Raw genomic sequence first — 18,189 nt, 5'->3', positions numbered from 1 at the left:
GGGGATCTGGGCGTGTTTTGGTCTTAATATCCTACTTCAGTGATGTATATAACTTAACCATACTTGCTGATGTAGTAATGTGAGTCACTAAGTAGATGTACAATAATGAAAATGTGTAGGCATGAAAAATGAGCACATTCAAAAATATACTTAATTTACTTCAATTCACAAGGCTATCAGAACTCAGTACCAGATCATCTGGGGATGTTATTTTTACTACCTAGGTTATAGGTTATTACAAAATACTTACCCTTAATCTCCCTCCTTGTCCTTTGGTGTTAATAGTAAAAGTTGAAGTGCTGATCTCTGATTGTGGAGGAAATCTGTAGATGGGGTAGACCCAAGAAAATGTGGGACAAAGTGATGAGAAGACGCATCAAGTTAAGTGAAATTGTGGCCACCTATACATATATGCCCTTTTCGACCATGCCCCCTCCCTCAAATCTATAAACCTCTGTCAAAACTCCATCTTCCCAACATTTACTGCAGGCCCCTCCATTCATGTACCTAACCACACACTCTCCATGCCCTCACATATCTTCCTTATCCCCCACCCATTCCAGCCACTCCAATTTCCCTCACCATCACTTGTCATGTCTCTAAACATAACCACTCACACTTTTATGGAGCATCCCCTTCCATACTACTTATGCTCCCTGCTCCAGTTTCCTGTAGATAAACCCCAATACATCTCCAAATTATCAATTTCTCTCTATCTTTCTAACTCTCTCACTTTCTGGGATAACCAAATATCTCCCCTATAGTAAGACAAGTATCTCTGTCCCTCTATCATACACTAACCTCTCAACTCAGAGGTTTTTATTTTGCAAGTTATTTGGCAACCCCACTGGTGTGGTGTCACGTAGAAAGTACCCAGTACATTCTGTAAAGTGAGTGAGACTAGGAAGGGCATCCAGCCCTAGAAACCATGCCAAAACAGACAACTGGACCCTGATGAAGTTCTCCGGCTTGCTAGCTCCTGTCAAACCATCCAATCCATGCCAGCATGGAAAACAGGACATTAAATTATGAATGTAAACATAATCTATTTCATGACACCTCTTCACTTTGCTTGCATTATCCACTCATAATATGCCCATACCTTCAGTCTGCTTCATTACAAGTAAATATAGCATATCCACAAAACTTTTCTGTTCAGTTCTCTGTAATATCAGCAAGCTATGTATGAATTGTTTCTCCTTATTTATTACCTCAATATTGACTTGGTAATATACTAAACTGATTGTAGACAATGTCTTTGCTGTCAATCAGACAGACAAGCCTTTATCTACCATTGACACCGCTCCCTTTTGTTAACTATTTACTATATCCATCCCTACCCACTACTGACTTCCATATGTATCCCCCCACACACACACACTCTTCTATCGCCCCATTTATCTACAGGTTTATTATGCTGTTGTTCTCCACCCTTTCTGTATTGCCACTTACTATTTCATCTTTCTCTCCCAAATTGATATTTACCATTGACCTTTTGTCCACCCTTAACTGCACTCCCCTCTATCTCTATCCATCTTCTCTCACACTCTTGCATATTTATCCATCCACTCTTCTCTTTGCCTTCTTGTACCTTGAGAGTATGCCCTGATACCTTATTGCCATCTGTCTCTCCAGCTACTCACACCTATCCTCTACAGTAAATCACCTATTCTTGTCTCCATTTCATACTTTAACCTATAGACACTCAGCATAAAGCCAACGCCCTCTTACTACTCCCCAACTTAATCAAGAGGAATTTTCTTGCAAGTTACTTGGTGACCTCACTAGCACCATCCCAAGAAAAAAAAAACACCCAGTACTCTCTGTAAAATAGTTGGTATCAGGAAGGGCGTCCAGTCATAGAAATTATACCAAAGAAGACATTCAGATCCTATTGACCCCTTCAACCCATGCCATCATGGAAGACGGATGTTAGATGATGATGATGATAGACATTATCATCATTCTCCTCCTCCAACCTAATATGTCAAGTGACAAAGAAATTTTGTAATTTAACATCTTTAAAGTAATAGTTAAGAAGCTTTTTTAATTAATTATTTTGTTATTAATGTTGTATTGTTATAACAGTGTCAATTATTAACTCGTTTCAGGCACCAAAATCGTACAAAAATGTCACAGATGTTGTAAACACTTGTGAGTATATTTCTATCTTTTAAACCAGTGGTTCCCAACTGATTTTTGACCATGCCCATCGAATTATTTCTAAAATCCTGAGGCCCCCTTGTGATATTTAATTTTTGTTATTCAAAATTTGGTTAATGTTCACAATATTACCCGGAAACGAAATTTTAAAAAAACAGTGCAACAGATGTTTAAAAAAATGTGTAGGAAACGAATATGAAAAGAAATGTGCGGAAAGCAACGGGGGTGAAGAGGACATCCGAATTTTTCCCTCATAATTTTTAGGAAAATGTTTTTTTTTTTCTTAAATGAAATTTTATATAAATACCTTTCAACCAGCATAGATTACAATCATAAAGAAATCTGTAGGAAAATCTTTTCTGGGGAAGTGGGGAGAGGACTTTGGAAAATTCACAAAATCTGAGTTTTTCGCCATTACTTGGTGACAGTTTATTGTGGATAGCAGGTATAAATCCAAATTTTAAATATTTCTCTGAATATTGACAAACTTCTTTTTACTTGCACTACTCATTTTATGTATTTTTGAATCAAACACGAAGAGATTTTAGTTCAAGCAAATTTTTTCAACAATTTCTTCAAAAAGATTTCAGTATAAACTTTCAGAAAATATGCTCAAAAAGAATCAAAAAGTATTCCATGAATCTTCTCAGCTGCAAAACCTTTGTATCAATGATGGAAGTTTTTTCTTACCTTTTTGTTTGAATTCACAAACTGACTGGTGAGAATAAAATGACCTGTTAATTTTCATCTCTGTTCATATATATATATATATATATATATATATATATACACACGTGTGTGTTACCAGTACCATAAATCTCTATCTATGTCTGTCTTTCTCTTCCTTCACTGACGCTACCCTTTACTTCCACTCCATTTCAACCCATTCAATTCTTTCATCCCTCACCCCCAACACCATTTATTGCCCCACTTTGCAGCAGCACATTTTTCTTGTGTACCTAGATTTTGTCGCCAGAGATAGGAGTCAGTACTTTTAGACACATATAAGTCTGTCTCTAGTTTATTTCTCCATAGGGAATTAAGATGGCATTGCTTTTAGTACTGACCAGTTCTTTACTACATACACGCATGCACACACAAACATGCGCGTTTGTAATTACCTACATGTTTTCATATACCACATCAGATCTTATGAATATGATGAAAACAAACTGTTGTCTCTAAAGTATCCAAAATCTGATAAAATTGTCCACAGAAGGGATGTAAAGAATTTTTTCTTTTAATAACTCATTCTCAAATTGCCCCCTTTCTCTATTGGTATACTAAATATTGTGTACAACAGGTAGTAACCCTACGCATGCCTCACCAAAATATTACCATGCCCCATGTTGGGAATCACAGCCTTAAACATTAATCAGTTTTGTAATTGGTTCTTCAGTTTGTTTTATATTCAATATTGATATTTATTTTAGGTCATGAGGCTGGAATTAGTAAAAAGGCTATCAAACTGCGTCCTATTGGAGTCATTAAAGGATAAAGAAGAAAAGAAAGAAAATAACTGATTAGTGACTGCCTAAAAAGGATTAATCTATTTAATATGAACAACTGTTAATTGCCATCCTCGTTTCTGTTATATTACATTCAATCCTTTTCAGCAATAAACTACATTTTTAAAAAATTTGTTTGCAAAATTTGTTTTCTCGTAAATTTTCCTTTATACTAAACATGTAAACAAATACAATTTGAAGTTATTGTAACAAATTTATTATAACCCTCATGCAACTGGTTGGGGACACTAGTTTCATCATCATCATCCACCAGTGTCTTAGATTTGGGTTTTGTCCCTGTTAATGAGAGTGGCTGGATCTACCTCAATGCCATAGCAACTGCCCTCACACCATCTTGCCTGATTATGGGCATCCTCCTTTTTTAAACCAACCCTCCCAATCTCCTCCTCCACCTTTTCCTCGATCTACCTCGCTTTCACGCTCCATTTACCTTAAATGCAATCACCCTCCTCAGAAAAAGCTCTTCATCTCTCCTCAACATATGTCCATACCACCTCACTCCATCCACCCTTGCCAACCATTCCACCGATTCCTCCAACCCCAGTATTCCCATCAAATCCTCAGTCCTCCTCTTATCAAACGGCTTCACCCCACAGATTTCTCTCACCATTGCTCTCTGTCCTTCTCAAAATTATCATCTCTCTCCCTCAGACCCCATGTCTCACTCCCATACAGCATTGCAGCTCTTAAAGACCCTTCCTTTCATCTTTAATGAATGGACTGTATTGTCATTAAATTGTATGGCTTGTGTAACAGTCTGGGCATATTGTCCAAGGTGCCATGTAGAGGGATTGAACTTCTAACCATATGGTTTTGAAATAAACTTCTTACAAACACAGTCATGTCTATGCCATTGCCAAAATAATTAACACATAGAGTGATATAACTTTAATCAGAAATAGAAACTTGAAACTTAAAGGCAATGTTGTATTCTGAGCAAAGTTTATATAAATTTATATAAAATTAATGATGAAAAATCTATGAACATAACTACATTCAATAACCATTAGAAAAATTTATTGCTGTTTTAAAAAGAAAACACGTGCATAGCTGGTTTCGCTGGTTTGGACTTTGAGTAGGTTTTTAAAGGAGGAACTGGTCTAATTTTCCGACCATTATAACCAGTCTTACGATGCCAAAGTCCACTCTGTGGTCGAATTCCCAGCCAACGTGATCTTTGTGCTGAACCTATGTGCTCCTTGTTGTGTTCAACATTAGAAACTCGTCCAACTGTAGCCATACAATGTTTAGATACACAGATTTCTCGTTTTGATGGAAGTCGAACAACACACTGATTTCCAACTTTACGAACCAGTTGAGCACAAGTTCCTGCAGCTCGTGCCATTTTACCATAGTTATCAGTGTAAATTTCAACATTGTGGACCAAAGTACCAATGGGTAGAGCCCCAAGAGGATAGGAATCACCTTCATTTGCTTTCACTGAAACAGGAAAATATGAAATTATTATGGATTCAACGGAGAGAAAAAAATTATCAAACTTAAACTAGGAAAGATGTATTTATAGATTTAACTAGTTCATTTTCACTATTTCTTCTGCTGTTCGAATTTTAGATAACGCAAATTTACAAATGCAGTGGCGACCACTTCCTTTATAGTGAAGGTGGGATGAGGCAAAATGTAAGTGAAAGAATGACTAGCACTGTGATGTCAATGGAGACAGAATTTGGGGGATTTGTTAACGCCAACAAAACTGTCAAATAAACCTTGTTAATTTCATTCCTGACTTTTGACCAAATAAATGAGGTTCATAGGTATTGCTGAGAAAACAAGAACAATACATACCAGAAGTGGAAAATGCTGTTACTAGTCGAAATAAAGATTTCAGAAGTTGTTAGATCAAACCTAAAAACTACATTGCTACTGCATATTTTTGCATCCAGAACAGCTGACCACTATTCAAGTTGATTAATGGAAGATCCTCTATACAGTTACTCGATTTACTAGAAATAGCAGCCATTTTAATAATAAGGATACACTGGATAAAGTAGTCTTAGATATATCAATCTTTATATTCTACTTAATGTGATAGTACCATAATACTGCAGTATTTGTCTTGAAAAAGCCTCTTGTATAGATCATAGTGCTGAAAGAAAACACCAATCAATCAGCAGTGGACAAAATTAAATGTCTAGTGTTCTGTGTGTTTGTGCATCATCATCATCTGCTGGTATCCACTATCAGCACACGCTAGTAAAACTTCATTGCTACTGATATATATATATATTGGGTCATCCCATAAATAATGTAGTTTTTTTCAATTGCATGAACTAAAAGTTGGAGGGGGACGGATAAACTACCTGCATCAACTTCTTTCAAAGCTATAATGGAAGTGACAAAGAGCATATTCGGGATATTTTGCTTTATAATTTCAATAAAGGCAACAATGCAACGGAAAGTGCGAAGAATATTAATGCAGTATACGGGAATCGGACAATAAGCGTAAGCCAATGTCAACAATGGTTCCAGAAGTTCTGAGCTAGAAACTACAGCCTAAATGAGCTTCGTCCTGGAAGATCTGTAGAGCTTGAGGACATCCTGCAAACCCTTGTGGAACAAAATCTCACCGTAACTGTTGAGGAACTAGCAGAGAAGCTTGGATTTGGTCATTCAACCATTCAATGACACTTGCATGTCATCAAATTGGGTCAATGGGTTCTTCACAAACTTTCTCAGTCTAATCGCGTACAGAGAGTGAATGAATGCTCTTCTTTGCAGTCATGTCTCACGAATGAACTTTTTGGGGACTGACTAGTGACAAGAAATGGGTTCTCTATAAAAATGTCAAAGACAGTGGGTAGGGAAAGGAGAAACACCAACACCACAGGCTACAGAAGTTGTTATTTGTTTAGTAGGATATGAAAGGTTTAGTCCACATTGAACTTTTTTAAACCCAAACCAAATGATAACAAGTCAGCGCTATAAGAAAAACGACTATCTTTGGTTTCAAGATGAAAGGTGTTCTTCCATCAGGATCATGCTCAGCTACATACTGTGTGGCTGACATTCCAAAGGCTGGAGCAGTTTGAATGGGAAATGATGCCTCACCCACCATATTTGCCAGGCATTGCCCCATCTGATTATCATTTATTCCACAGTCTACAAATTCATTTGGACAGAAAAATTATGAATTCTTTAGACAAGGTCAGAACAGTACTAGAGGAGTATTTTTTGTCACGGACATGTGAATTTTGAAAGAGGGGTCTTGCAAGTCTACCAGATAGATGGAAGAGCATTGTATCAAATGAAGGAGAATATATTTTAGATTAAAAAAGAACTTTGTTTATCTTAATTTTGAAAAATAAAAGAAGTATAAAAAAACGCATTAATAAGGGATGACCCTATATATTTATTTATATTTATATATATATATGTGTGTGTGTGTATACCAGAGTAAGCACATAAATGTGAAACAAGGTGTAAAAAATAGTAATCAAATACCAGAGGTAGAGTAATATGCTTTATTTAAAAGCAGCAGAAATATAACAAAAGCTGTTACTCAGAGTTTCACGTTCGTCAGACAGTTTTGTTAAAATGGAACAAATAACGATATAATCAAAACTAGTTAAAGGATACACCTTTAAAAATGGATTTGTTTCATTGGTCCTTTCAATTAACAGTCTAAAGCATGCAATGGACAAAATAAATGAATTCAAAAAAAATTATTATCAGGTAATAATATTAAAAAAGAAATAACTTAATAAACAGCCTTACCTGCCATGCGAGGGATATGCCTCGATGTTTTAATCAGATCTCCTGCTTTCATGTTTTGACTAGCTAAGATGTAGCGCTTATTTACACCGGTGGCTACCACTGCTATGTCAGCAGTGCGACATGGATCATAGCGTACACACTTGACTACTTCAACTAGAGGTGGACCTTCCCTTGGTCCATCTTTTTTGAAGTCAACCATCCTGTAGTTCTTTCTGTGTCCACCACCAATACCATGAGTCTGAATGCGACCTAAAATTAGATATTCATTCATGTGTGCATCAATAATAATAATAACGGTTTCAAATTTTGGCACAAGGCCAGCAATTTTGGAGCAGGGAATAAGTCGATTGCATTGACCTCAGTACTCAACTGGTACTTATTTTATCAACCCCGAAAGGATGAAAGGCAAAGTTGACCTCAGTGGAATTTGAACTTAAAACAAAGATGGACAAAATGCTGCTAAGCATCTTGCCCAGTGTCCTAACAATTCTGCCAGCTTACCACAATAATAATAATAGTAACAACATTTTTTTTCTAATTTAGATACAAGGCCAGCAATCTGGAAGGGAGACGTTAGTTGATTAAATCAGCCTCAGCAATTTATCAACTCTGAAAGGATGAAAGACAAAATTGACCTTGGCAGGATTTGAACTCAGAACATAAAACACCAATACTGCAAAACATTTTTTTCCTAACTGTTCTAATAATTCTGTCAATCTTCCACAATAATAATAATAACAAAATTGGTTCTGATATGATGAAACACAAAGGCAATTCAAGTGAGATTTGAACATAGAATGTAGAGGAATAAAATGAATATGATCTGTTGAATGCACAATATTAATATATGAGAAGGGTTGAGCTAAAATGAACTATGAAAGCAAATGGAAAGCAAAGAGAGTGATTAATGTATGCCTGTGAAACAATACTGGTATGAGCATATAATTCAAATGGAGATATGTTCTGAGTGAAATATGCTTGTGAGATAATGATGGAGAGTAGTCTTGATACAAGTAGACTTAAGAAATGACATTATGATCATGATGTATGGATCTGTAAACTACAGATCTGTGCAAACCATGTCAGCAAGAAAAAAACAAAACAAATGTGATAATGAGAGTAATGATGATCAGAAATAGTTACCATCATGTCCTCTACCACCAGACTTGGAGAGTGGAATTGGTTTCATGGTATATTTGGTGACGTCAATGCCAGCATTAATGAATTTCTGGACACCAAAAGCAGTCTGATTACTATGGAATTCATTTCTACAAAGACAAAAATGAGAAGAAAAAAAAAGTTAAAACCAAAATTTCAGTTTAATGACCTTGGTTCAATATGTTGGATGGCTAAATTGCATATATTTCCCTACACAGCAATGTAAAAGATAATTAGTGTGGTTGCTTTTCTTATTAATATTATTGGTTAAACTAAGCCGACAAGCTGGCAGAATCATTAGTACGTTGGGCAAGATGCTTAGTGACATTTCGTTCATCTTTACATTCTGAGTTCAAATGCCACCAAGGTCAATTTTGCCTTTCATCCTTTTGAAATCAATAATACAAGTACCAGTTGAGTACTGGGGTTAATGTAATTTACTCAACTTCTGTTCTGAAATTACTGGCCTTGTGCCAAAATTTAAAACCAATATTATTGGTTAAACTAATTCGGCACTGCTTGAAAAAGACCTACACTGAGAAAATTGCTAAGTGATTGAGCCAAAGTGACCCACAAGTCCATCATCATTCTGGACATTTCAACCAACTTTATCAAAGAACAAAAAAAAAGACACATCAACAACCACACGAATCATAGTAGACTGACTGTATTTCCTATAATTCTATTTCAGTAATTTTTTTCCTAAGTATATTTTAAAATAATAATTGTGTCAGTATAATGCAGAGCCAAGAAAACATTACAGACAAAATAAACTAATTTTAAAGAGTATATAGACAAAGATACTTCTTCAGTAATGCCTATGTATTTTAGCTAGACATTTAGTAATGAGATGAGTTTAAAGAAAAATGTATGAAAGCCAAAAAGATGTAGAAATTATTTCTTGAAAAAAAGTTATCAAAACATGGATCTAACTTTTGAGTTTTCAATTAGTTTAACTCAAGAACCTAGCTAAGACAAAAGTGGTTGTTAGTAAGAAAGAAGATAAAACTTTCTTTCCATCAGGTAAATAGCCCTGCTCCATATGTAGGAAAAGAATCAGAAGTCATTCCATTTGCTGCACCCAGTGTAAACTATGGACACATAACAGGTGCAGTGGTATCACAGGTAGATTAACAGATAAAGTAGTCTTTGTATGTGGTAGATGTGCAGGAACAATAAGCACTAAGGACACACAGGGATCAGATTCTCTCAAATGCCTAGGAGGCTCTCTTGAGGTTGTAGAGAGTTTTTGTTACCTAGGTGACCAAATTACCAATGGTGGAGGATGCTCTGAAAGTATTGTTTTTAGAATAAGAATTGGGTGGAGGAAGTTCAGAAAGCTATTACCTCTGTTGGCAACAAAAGGACTCTCTCTCAAAATGAAAGGTAGACTATATGGTGCTTGTGTACAAATGGCTATACTCTATGGTAGTGAAACATGGGCTCTGAATGCAGAAGACATGCGTAGACTGGAGAGAAACGAAGGTAGTATGCTTCATTGGATGTGCAACATCAGTGCATATGTATGACAAAATGCAAATGTATCGAGAGAAAAGTTGGGCACAAGAGGAATTAAATGTAGCATGTAAGAGAGAAGACTACGTTGATTTGGACATGTGATGTAAATGAATGAGGACAGCTGCATAAAGAAGTGCCGATCACTGAAAGTGGATGGTACTTGTGGAAAAGGGAGACCCAGGAAGACATGGGATGAAGTGGTAAGGACCAATCTCACGAAGAAAATGACAATGGACCGAGATATCTGGCGATATGAAGTTCTTGAGAAGACCTGCCCATATCAGCAGAATTGAGTTCTAGAAGCACTGTGCCCCACACTTAACAAACTTCTCACAGACTCTACCACAACAAACTAAACTACGTCTCTAGATCTCTTCTCTTCCTCACATTTCTGTTTCATGTACTATGATTACCTCCCACTCCCCAATCCTGTCCTCTTGGCCCTGTACCACTGTATCATTGCTCTCCACTTGCTCCCGACCTGTGCATTCTACCCACATGCCATCTCACTCTATTGTTATCTGCTAGCCCCCAACCTGAGTATTCCACCTACACATAACAAGAAAACTTTTCCCTCACCCTACCCCAACAAACCAATCTACATCTCTTTCTCACATTTCTTTCCTTCATACACCATGCCTAGCTCTCACTCCCTAATCCTGTCCTGACACCCCAGTTCCTCTGTATCATTGCTATGTGGAAGCCCCTCCAACTCTATATATACCCAGGTCTTTTGCCCACTCTTTAATCACACTCCCTTCGCAATATGCCCTGACACTTGCCACCATTTATATCTCTCTCTTCCTTTACTCAATCATCTCCTTTGTATTCTGATCCCCGTTCCTTGTGAGTATGCCCGGCATTTTGCCACCATCTCTATCCTGCTGTCTCCCACTCCTTCTCCTGCACTTCCCTCAGGTTGGGCAACCGTGTATTTCCTTTGCAGTAGAGCACCTGTTTCTGTCTTCATTCCTGATCTTTCTCTCTCTGGCCAGGTAACCTTGTACTTCTTCTACAGCAAGACACCTGTATCTGTCTCACTATAACCTTTTCATCATCACCTCCTCCAATGCCTCCTTCCCACTTAAAAAATTTTTTTTAATGTCTTGCAAGTACTTGGTGATCCTGTCAGTGCAGGTGCCACTTAAAAGCACCCAGTCTACACTGTAAAGTGGTTGGTGTTCAGGTGTCCAGCTGTAAAAATCTTGCCAAAACTGACCTCGCCTGTGCTTGTGCCACATAAAAAGCACTAAGTCCACTCTGCTGAGTGGTTGGTGTTAAGAAGGGCATCCAGCTGTAAAAATCCAGCCAAAACAGTCACAGAAGTTTGCTGCAGGCTTCGGCCTGGCCAGCTCTTGCAGTACCGTTTCACCCATGCTAACATGGAAGACAGACGTTAAATGATGATGATGATGATGAACTCGGTCTCAATTCCTAATTAGAACTGTTTCATTATATTTAAATAGTATCCTTGAAAAAGGTATGAACATTACAAATTTGCTACATTCCTCAATAAGTAAAATAACTTCATTGACTCTAAAGTTATAAGGGTTAAGGTTAGGGTTGGTGTTGCTGTTTAACCCCAAATCAAACCTGATTCAATAGACTCAAGTTGAAAGATTTTCCAGTCATGACATCCTCTCCTTTTAAAAATTCAGGATTATATTATTCAATATATCTTTCCTTTAAAAAACAAAAACAGTATGATCTGAGGGAATGTGGTTGCTATTTCTAGCAAGTAGAGTAACAGTATAGAGCAGGTATGGGTAGACCACATAAGACAAGACTCATCAGCAGATAGACTGCACTATCAAAAAGAATCAAAGCAATATTTTGTTAGGTGTAGCATTCAGAAAGCAAGAGTTTGCTCATGACTAGTATAGTGGTACTCTAGTTAGATTGTTACGGTTAGGTTTCATCTTCACTTTAACGTCCCTCCTCCATGCTGATATGGGTTGAACTAAATATATATGCACAGGCATAGCTGTGTGGTTAAGAAGTTCACTTTGCAACATAAACATGTATGTATATGTATGTGTGAGTGTACTTATATGTACATGTATGTGTGGGTGGGTGTGAACATGTGCTCATATGTGCTTGTCTCACTGCATTTTCAACACACCAGCACTTCGAGCGGTGTTATTCATTTTTATGCCCCCACTAAAGAAACAATCTTCTTCAGGGGTTCAATGTATGGAAGCCATTGAAATAAAGCACTTTAGATGAAAACAAACAATGACTGACTGATGTAGAATAATGCCTCAAGCAGTCTCATCAAACCTATGTGCACAATGAAAGAGCAGACACATAAAATGATGATGATGTACTGTTAACTAAATGAAATCAAGCAGAAAAAAACTGACATTTAAAGCCTAACTCAGTTTTCTATACTTGCATGAGATTTGCAAGTTTAAATGAAATCAAGTTTTCTGCAACTTACTTTTGAAAGAGAAAACACTGAGCAGATTTTACAAGATTCAACAATGGTCTTTCAAAATGTAAGGACTGGCGAAGCAGAGCTGAAACAACCATTTTCAAACTGAAAACAGAAAATAAAACAAAACCAAAAGAGTATTACAAAAACTTGTTTAAAAACAGTAAATTTCTAGGTCTAGATAGATATCAAAGAATAAAAAGAAAAGAAATGCACACTGTTTGGTTGATCTTACACAGGACAACTAGTTGCAAAGCCAACACTATAAAGCCAGATTATCAGTACATCTTTATAAAACTATCTAACCCAGGTAATATTTGTCAGACTGCTAGCTAACCAGTTGACAGTTCATATCCCAACATGGTGCACTGTAAACAACATCCTTTGTTGGCTTCACTCACTTAACTATAATTAGGCTGTTGTTTAGTTTTTGGTCAGCCCTGATTAATCTTTCATATGATCAAAGGCATTCTAGTTATGACCACATCAACATATTTTCAAGCAGTCTGCAGACTACATTTTCTAATGTGCCTTTTTTAAAGAAAATAGGATCTTGCTGTTTTGAAGCAGGTTGAGAACCTATATAGAGGATTTACACTGGTTCGTTATAATCAAGATATTGTTGTTGTTTATCCCAGGTTAACCCTAATTGAGCAAACCTATGACCAAAGGTATTCATAACATGACTATTCGTCTTTTAAGGGGTAATTAGGATTAGATTGCCAAGATATCTTTTCACTTCCCAAGATGGAGGCTCTCAATTGGCTTGCTCTAATGAAGTTGTAAAAGATTGGTACAGCTCTCAGCTGTAGGGAGATAAAGCCAATGGCATAGTTAAAGTTGTAACAAATGGTACAGTTTCTCAGCAAGTACACCCACTCACTGAAAAACACATAATACATATATAAAGTGTAGCCCTGGGCAGACCATACCCTCACTCCTCTAAGCTATGCTAATGGATAGTGTACTGTGCAATGAGTGCTTTGTAAGCACAAATTAACTTCAAGTTCTTGTATAAATCTGGAGTTAAATACTCATAAAGAATTTCACTTGGGTAGAAAATTACCTTAGGGATGGTATAAACATTAAAACTTTCTGTTCCCCAGTAAGAATTATTATCTAAGAAAAATGTCTTTGAAATTACTGCAAACATTAGTAAAAGACAAAATGTTTTATGTTAAGAATGGACAACCTGTGGTTGTGCCATTTTCTCCAGCTTGTGATGGTCTTTGATATGGTGGGAAATGTAGACAACAAATACTATTCCCAGCAAAAATTTGTAAAGAATATTCCTTCGTTATTGTTATAGTATTTCCAGTTCTCAACAACATTGAAATGTATAACCCAGTTCCCTAGATAATGAAGATTTGCCTTCTAACTCGTACTTCAAAATGTCTAGTGGGTTCTCTTGAATTTAGAGGAACTGAGCTCTAGGTAATGAAACTGAAATTCTATTGTTTTTAATTTTCTACTTGTTTCAGTCAGTGAACTTCAGCAATGCTGGGTACCATCATGAATAATTTTTAGACAAATGAATTGAACCCAGTACTTTTTTTTTAAGCCTGGTACTTATTTTGTCGGTCTCTTTTGACAGTAGGTACATACATACACCAACACTGATTGTCAAGTAGTGGTGGGGGACAAACACATACAGCAATCTCCCTCTAGAACTTAACTGTTTGTGTGTACTTAGATGGTAGCTGCATACATAGCAACAACATTAGCAAATCAGTTGCGTGAATGTATGTGTGCAGCCAATCATAGCAAGGCTCACGTATGCACAGGGTTTTCAATCATATTTGTCATCTTTCCTGTCAGTTTTCTCCATGATGTCAAGCAAAGGAGAGAGGAAGCATTTGAATGACTTCCAGAGATCAGATATCACTGCTAAGTTGAGCAAGCGAGCTCTTGCACAAGAGTATGGAATGAGTGAAGGTGCCATCCAAAAGATTTGGGAGAACCAAGAAGTAATCCAAAATGCAAATATTTCAGGCATCTGTAGGTCAGTTTTCAGAGCTTGAAGACATGCTTTACTTGTTGATTGATTGCATGCATTGTGCAAACATACCTGTTCCACCATCATTGGTTATTGTAAAAGCAAAGCAGATAGCTGTGGAATTATCAGTATCGGAAGATGACTTTAAAGCATCATGAATCATGACAGGAGTTAAGCCAATTCAGAGTACGTCACAGGTTACAGAAGGTTCTGCTCCATGGTGAAGGAGCAGAAGTGAACAAAGAAGATCCAGAGCTATTGGCTGCATTGAATGATTTATATGCTGCATTGAACAGTATGATGCTGAAAATGTTTGTAATGGGGATGAAAATAGGTTATTTTTTTCAGTTGCTGCCCAAATATGCCCTGCTTATGCCATACAAAGATGTCAGCACGACCCAAGGAAAGAAAAAAGTTAAAGAACATATATCACTCATTGCTTGTGCAAATGTCACAGGAACACACAAAGTTCCTTGCACATTAATAGGAAAATACAAAGAGCGGCCTGTACCAAGAATCAGGAATGGCCTCTGAAGTACTTTAATCAGAGAAAAAGTATGGATGGATGCTGAAACGTTGTAAATGGTTCAACAAAGTATTTTGTCCTTAAGTGAAAAAGAGAATGGGACACCACATTCTCTTATTGATGGACATCGTTCTAGGCCATTTTGAAGCTTTTGAACAGGATAACGGCAAGGTTGTATTTTACCCACCTAATTGCACCCAGCTGGAAACAGCCATGTGATATGGGGATCATTGCAGCTCTAAAAAAGTACAAATATTTGTATCTCAAAGATGTTCTTGAATTTTCCGAGCTTGACGAGGACTCAAAGATCCACAAGAAAGAGCAAGCAAAAAGGCCATGCAGAGGGGCGGCGGGTGTAGCGTATGGTAATCCTACTCATCTGCTCAATGTCACTCACTATGTAAATTATGCATGGGATGCAATATCAGCTGCATCAATCAAGAACACATTAAAAAAGGCTGAATTATTAAAGTTGGAAGGTAGTGCGAATGAAGAAATTGACTGGATACCCGAAATTTTGCTTAGCTTCGACTCTTTGAATATTGCAGTGAACAAGGACAAATTAAAAGAATATGTGCATGTCAATGATGAAAACAGTGAGGAGTATACACAAGCAATTTGGAGGATGTTGAGGACGCTGATGATGAGAGTGACTATGGCAATGCTATTGCGCCAATCAAGAATGTCAATTTCAACAGCTTCGATAAACCGTACAATACTGTGCTCAACATTGAAGATCAGTTACTATGTGCAGATGTACAAGATGCAGCATGGGATGGTTACAATGACCTAAAAAACTACTTCAATTGGTTTCAGAAGAAGCTAAGGCAATTAAAATTGGCAGAGAAGTGCAAATAAATATAAAATCTGAGTCAATTGTCTTTGCATGATATATTTAAACAATAAACTTCACAAGAAGATATCACATACCTTGAGCCATTTATTACCTATTTCAATGTTGCCATAGAATAAATCATTGATAAACTTGAACTGGGGTTTCTTGAAGATTTTGCACATACTTTTTCTGGGATGAGTACTTAACCAGGAGGTTACTGTATACAGACACACATATGCACGATGAGCTTCTTTCAGTTTTCATCCACTCACAAAGCTTTGGTTGGTCCAAGACTATAGTAGAAGACACACTTGCCCAAGGTGCCACACAATGGAACTGAACCTGGAGCTGAGCTATGTGGTTGGGAAACAAGCTTCTTACCACACACACACACACACACACACACACACGATGGCCTTCCATACAGTTTTTGTCTTCCTAGTTTGCTCACAAGGCTCTTGCCTAAGTTTTATGAATGATCAGTAATTCCTGGCTCAAAGAAACTAATTTTCAATCATAGTCCAGGGACTGAAGTTGGCACACTCAAAGTTTGAAAAGACACTGGAACACTGCTGCACCATATCTAGCAAACATGTTTGATCATAAACAGTACTGAAGTCAACAATTTTGTTTTCTAATAGTCTTTGTCTTATCTGATTTGAAATTAGTCCATTTATAAACGCATCACAAATCATTTAACACCAGTACTGCTCAGTACTCACTGCAACAACGTCACAGTCTTTTGCTAATATTTTGAGTTCATTTAAGAACTGATCTAGAGATTCTCCCAGTTTTTGTCTTCTTGTGGCCAAAAGCTGGCATGCCATTATGATGCTCTTGGTTTAATATACACACTCTTTTGTGTATTTACAGTTTGTTCATAGTTCTTAACTTCACTGATGAATTTATATACATTCGGTTCCACATAATTAATCAAAAGATGAGTTTATTGATAATACTACCTTCCTGCCTTGGTAGTGAGTCTATAAAGTTAGTGAAAGTTCTAAACCAATGATTAAAAGTCTTGTCAGCATTTGGTAGTCAATCTGTCCGATTTCAAGTATCTTTCCATATCTGGTATTCTTCCCAATTTGTACTCGTCTTTTCATTAATTTTATTCTCTTTACATTATTCAACAACTTCTTCAAGATTTGGAAATTAGTTTCTTTGGTTGTTATGAATCAGCTGTAATCCCTAGCTGAAAGAAAGTAATTTTCTCTCTCTCTCTCTCTGATCATCAAATGCGCATGTCCTTTATGTCAAGTGAAATCACTGAAATCATAGCACTATTCGCATAACACTAAGGTACCATGCAGTGAGATTGAACCCGAAAACACGTGGTTGCAAAACGAGCTTCTTAACCACAGTCACGCCTCAAAACTTTTCACTCTGCTATTAACATTTACAAAGGGTCTCATTTAGATTTGCTATTATTTTGTGTGAAGCTGTATTAAGGAATATGATGCTAACATTCTTTGGATCATTTCTATCTCAATACGTTGTTGTATAGCCCTAGGTTAGCACTGGTTGCACAGATCTATGATGAAAATCTTACAAGTCATGACTATACTTTTTTTTCGGATCCAAATGTATTAAGTCAAGTTGTTAAATCAGACAGACGGGCTTAATACATCAGGATGCACTCAACTTACACTCCAAAACACTGTTGTTTAACCCCAAATCAGTCAGTTTCATAAGACTCATGGCAAAAGACGTTCCAGTCATGACCATGTTTTTGTTTCGTTTTTCAAGAAATGTGAATTTGAAACTACACTATCTTACGTTTCCTACTTTAAGATAGGGTGTTGGCTTGAGGAAGATTTGATTGCTGTTTCTAGCAGGTTAAACGACCAAATAGAAGTTCCCTTAGTTCATTTAAAAAGAGAATGTGCACCAAAAAGCAGTATAAATTCGTATAATGACACATAAAAGTTTTATAAATATTTATATATGAATCAATGTACTATATATTTCTATTATTGAATTAAAAACATACAGAATCATTTAAAATGGTAAATAAATAAATATAAAGTTTACCTGCTAGATTACATCTGCCCTCAAAGACAAGCGAAAGTCATTTGTACTAACGGTGTAAATAATAAACTGTGTGCCGTTATAGAATTTCCAGATTGAATGCTATTCTTGCGATATATTACCTCCCTTTACGTTAATATCCTGCCGAGGTTGACTTTGCCTTTCATCCTTAGGCGGTTGACAAACCAAATACCAGCCAAGTACTGAAAGCAATGAAATTTACTATAATTTTCCCACAAACTTTTGTGACTGTTAGAAACTATT

At 36.7% G+C, this 18,189-nt stretch overlaps 2 protein-coding genes and 1 long non-coding RNA gene across 5 annotated transcripts in view; 1 reads left to right on the top strand and 2 right to left on the bottom strand.

Moving 5' to 3' along the window:
• Positions 1-3,815, top strand: part of LOC106867593 (RNA-splicing ligase RtcB homolog) — a 53,524-nt gene extending 49,709 nt beyond the window's left edge. For both annotated transcript variants that reach the window (XM_014912511.2, XM_014912512.2), the window contains 2 exons: positions 2,112-2,154; positions 3,597-3,815. In XM_014912511.2, coding sequence (XP_014767997.1) covers positions 2,112-2,154; positions 3,597-3,661 — 108 coding nt within the window. In that variant the 3' untranslated portion in view covers positions 3,662-3,815. The remainder of the gene's footprint in view (positions 1-2,111; positions 2,155-3,596) is intronic.
• The window catches only part of LOC128248147 (uncharacterized), an 84,633-nt gene that overhangs the window by 3,679 nt on the left and 62,765 nt on the right, over positions 1-18,189 (bottom strand). The gene's annotated exons all lie outside the window — the stretch shown is intronic.
• On the bottom strand, positions 4,693-18,038 carry LOC106867598 (39S ribosomal protein L2, mitochondrial). 2 transcript variants are annotated; one of them, XM_014912516.2, is made up of 5 exons: positions 17,929-18,038; positions 12,541-12,639; positions 8,568-8,692; positions 7,425-7,673; positions 4,693-5,132 (listed from the first exon to the last, which is right to left on the bottom strand). In XM_014912516.2, the coding sequence occupies exons 2-5, from the start codon at positions 12,630-12,632 to the stop codon at positions 4,720-4,722; spliced, it is 879 nt and encodes a 292-aa protein (XP_014768002.1). In that variant the 5' UTR covers positions 12,633-12,639; positions 17,929-18,038; the 3' UTR covers positions 4,693-4,719. The 2 variants fall into 2 exon arrangements, with proteins under 2 accessions (XP_014768002.1, XP_052824783.1); XM_052968823.1 differs by lacking the exon at positions 12,541-12,639 and having other exon boundaries at positions 17,929-18,019.

This window comes from Octopus bimaculoides, chromosome 6 (genome assembly GCF_001194135.2).
Source record: "Octopus bimaculoides isolate UCB-OBI-ISO-001 chromosome 6, ASM119413v2, whole genome shotgun sequence".
Taxonomy (NCBI): Eukaryota; Metazoa; Mollusca; class Cephalopoda; order Octopoda; family Octopodidae; genus Octopus; species Octopus bimaculoides.
The sequence above is the reverse complement of the archived record's forward strand: the minus strand, read 5'-3'. Positions and strand labels throughout refer to the sequence as shown.